Genomic DNA, 3,689 nt, shown 5'->3' on the forward strand with positions numbered 1-3,689 from the left:
GTTTAATTCCTTAATACCAGCGTAATCAATCATTACCAGTTGAATTATTATCAGTAGGCCTACTCACAACTAGAGACTACTCAGCCAGTAGTTGCAATAGGCTCTATTCACAGCAGCCATTATGAGAGTGTACAAATGGAACCAAATGGACCCTTACGGGTCCATTTGGTTCCATTTGTACACTCTCAGAGTTACACACCTGTAAGGGGCCATTTGGAAGCCCATGAGGGTCCCTGGACCCCAACTGTAGACCCACTGGTGTTTCCAGTGGGCCAACATGCACAACATCAGCACCCTGACTCTGTTTGACCAGAATGGAACAGAGCCTTCATTAGTATCATTGATAACACCTGTGAATGTCTTCACAATATGGCTGCTGTAAATAGAGCCTATAACAAAGACAGTAAACAATTAATGATGTGCTCTGACAGTATAATGAAAACATTTCTACCTTCAAACAGGAAAGGGACTTTTACACAGTCAAATCCAAAGTGTCCCTGTATCTCTGAGAGTGTAGCCTGACACTCAGCCTGAATTTTCATTTAGTTTCACTCCATTATTCAGTCTGAAACCCCTCTCGGTGCAGCCGTTTTCTGAGTTGGGGGCGTGGCCAAAGGGGGACTCTTTGGCGATTGGTTCATACTGGATTATCCCGATCCCGATTGGGCCGGGTAGATTTTCACCCGAGAAAACCCCGCCTTTGACGGTTACATGGCGGCTTTCCGACATGTCGCCTTTCCGACGTTAACGAACCCTATACCTAACCCTCACCCTAACCCTAACCGCACGCGGAAGCCACTAGTCGGAGTGGCGAGATGTCGGCGTGGAAGACTGTTACCCCTTTGACAGCGTCACCAGACCCTGAATGCGAGGCTATCGATTCAGGGGCTGAAGCCAGGCTACTGAGAGTGTCCAAATGGAACCAAATGTGGTTCCATTTGGACACTCTCAGAGTTACCGGTAGGTGCAACTTCAGAAAGTTTCTTGTGATTTTTTTTTTGTGCACATTTGTAAATGTGATAAAACACAATAAAGTCCTGCGGTCCTCACATCAAAACAACATGACACATACAGCTAAGTACATTAGCTAAACACTTTTCATAACTAAAGACATCACATATGATATCAGGAAAACAAAAAATAACCCTTACTCAAAGTTAACCCTTACAGCAAACTGTAACCTTTTCCATCATCAAGCATGATTTTGTTGACGGTTTAAGAGTTCACAGGTTTTATGTCAGTCTGGTTGCAGTGTCCAGACTGTTCCACTGGGTGGCAATGTAAGTTAAAAGTCCCCTTACCTACCAGAATCCTGAATTCATACAGGCACACATTAGCAGTGGTGGAAAGTAACTAAGTACATGTACTCAAGTACTGTACTTAAGTACAATTTTGAGGTATTTATACTTTACTCAAGTATTTCCAATTTCCAATACTTTTACTTCTACTCCACTACATCTCAAGAGGCAAATATTGTACTTTCACTCCACTACAATTATTTGAAAACTTTAGTTACTGGTTACTTTGCAGATATAAATTATGACATTATAAAACATACATTAACCACTTCAGCCCTATTCTATACCTAGGCCATTTGAAAATAGCCGATCTACAAGCTCACAACGCGTCGCATCGCGGCGCGTTGTGAGCTTGTAGATCGGCTATTTTCAAACATTTCAGTACTTTTACTTTTGGTACTGAACACCAGAACACCAGACGTTTACTTGTAACAGTACTTCTACATTGCATTATTGATACTTTTACTTAAGTAAAACATTTGAGTACGTTTTCCACCACTGCATATTAGCAATGCTGGATCAGTGGTTTTCAATCTTTTTTTTGGCTCATGTCAGCCCTGTAAATAACGTTTTCATCCACGGCACTCCTGAATCACATTGCTACTTTATAGCACCTTACATTTATGTCACATTACGGTGCGTAAATATGTCAATATTTCCCCCTAAGATACAGTAAGTCACGAGGACAACTTGAGCAAATATCCGTTTTCATCAGGACAGATTGAAAATAACTTTACTTTATGCTCGACGTTTTAGCCATGTGAACCCCAGTATCCATATTATTCCGGGGAACACATTTGCCAAAAATAGCCGATCTACAAGCTCACAGTGTTCAAATGTACACTCTCACCCCACTTTGAGAACCACTGTTTTAAATATCATCACATGAAATGCATATTGATGATTGACGTCACAAAACAATAATTTACCGGATGATTTCTGAATGCTGGGGGCCAGATTTAGTTGTTTCCAAAGTGTGTACAACACATTTATTGTTTATGAGAATGCCAAATTAAAACATAGTGCTGTTTTTCACATTATTAGAATTTCCCGGATTTCAAATTATTTGTTGTCCTGACTTTAAATCAGAGGTTCTCAAACGTTTTCATGTCATTTTAGTTGCGGACCCCCATCTGAAAATATTTTGTGCCAGGTTTTTATAAAAGAATATTATTAGCATCCAGAGCTTTGGGATTCTCCGCCCGGCGACGAGGACGGCGACGACGAGGATGACGAGTAGAGGGCGGAGCCAGGCGACTCTCCTCCCCCTCCGTCGTGGCCGACGGTCTCCACCCTCAGCCGCGCCCCCACCGCCTGTCCCGCCTCCTGCCCCGCCGCCCCTTTCCCCGTGCCGCCGTCCACCAGGCCCTGCAGGTAGTTGATGTAGCGGATGGCGGCGCGCAGCGTCTCCACCTTGCTGAGGCGCTTCTCGCCGGCGCCCCCCGGCAGGTGGTCGCGCAGCTTGGCGTAGCCCTGGTTGACGCACTTGACGCGCTGCCGCTCGCGCTCGTTGCGCTTCTGGATGAAGGCCGGCTCGAACGGGCACTCGTAGACGCCGAAGCGGCCGGCGTGATGGAAGGGCGACAGGTAGGGGAGGAGGCTGTGGTGGGCGGCGTGGTGGGGGTGGTGGTGGGGGCCGCCGCCCCCGCCCCGGAAGGCGCCCGCCCCCTCGTAGAGGCTGAGGGCGGCCGAGGGGTCCATGCCCGACGGGTACAGGATGAACGGCACGGCACTGGCTAGGGAATCGGACGACGCCGTCGGGTGGTGGTGGTGGTGGTGGTGGTGAGAGGAGTGGGCGTGGTGGTCCTCCAGGTGACTGCAAGAGGCGGACAGGCCGTACGCCAGGCCGCCCGCCCGGCCCAGGTACGTGGGGTGCTGGTGGTCCCCGAACGAGTGAGAGAAGGTGACGCTCATAGTTCTATAAATCTATCAATCTATCTATCTATGTAAGAGAAAACGGTATGTGAATTCCAGGAATCTCAGTGTGTGTGTGTGTGTGTGTGTGTGTGTGTGTGCGTGCGTGCGTGCGTGCGTGCATGCGTGCGTGCGTGCGTGCGTGCGTGCGTGCGTGCGTGCGTGCGTGCGTGCGTGCGTGCGTGTTTGTGTGTCTCTCTCTCTCGTTATGCCCACAATGTGGAGGCGACTGACTGTCACAGTTCTTCTGACATCACAGTAAGATGGCTGACGTCATAGACCGTCCTCCTACTAATTCTGAGGAGGTGAATGACACCTGTTACCATGCGAATCACAGCTTTTACTGCTGCACTAGTTGGACGTAAAATGGCGCAAGTTATTTCATCTGCTGAAAACCAGGACCAGTTGCCTAATCCACTACGTGACTTGTGCTGTAGTCCACCGTCCCAGCAGGCAGGTAGGCAGACAGACAGGCAG

The 3,689-nt window shown here is 48.0% G+C and overlaps 1 protein-coding gene across 1 annotated transcript; it reads right to left on the reverse strand.

Moving 5' to 3' along the window:
- Positions 1-2,471: 2,471 nt before the first annotated feature.
- LOC311049460 (uncharacterized protein) lies at positions 2,472-3,309 on the reverse strand (the record flags this gene model as incomplete). The annotated part of the gene is made up of 1 exon (XM_084063035.1): positions 2,472-3,309. The coding sequence occupies exon 1, from the start codon at positions 3,210-3,212 to the stop codon at positions 2,472-2,474; it is 741 nt and encodes a 246-aa protein (XP_083919161.1). The 5' UTR covers positions 3,213-3,309.
- Positions 3,310-3,689: the final 380 nt, after the last annotated feature.

Source organism: Gymnoscopelus microlampas (assembly GCF_963454915.1).
Source record: "Gymnoscopelus microlampas genome assembly, chromosome: 7".
NCBI lineage: Eukaryota > Metazoa > Chordata > Actinopteri > Myctophiformes > Myctophidae > Gymnoscopelus > Gymnoscopelus microlampas.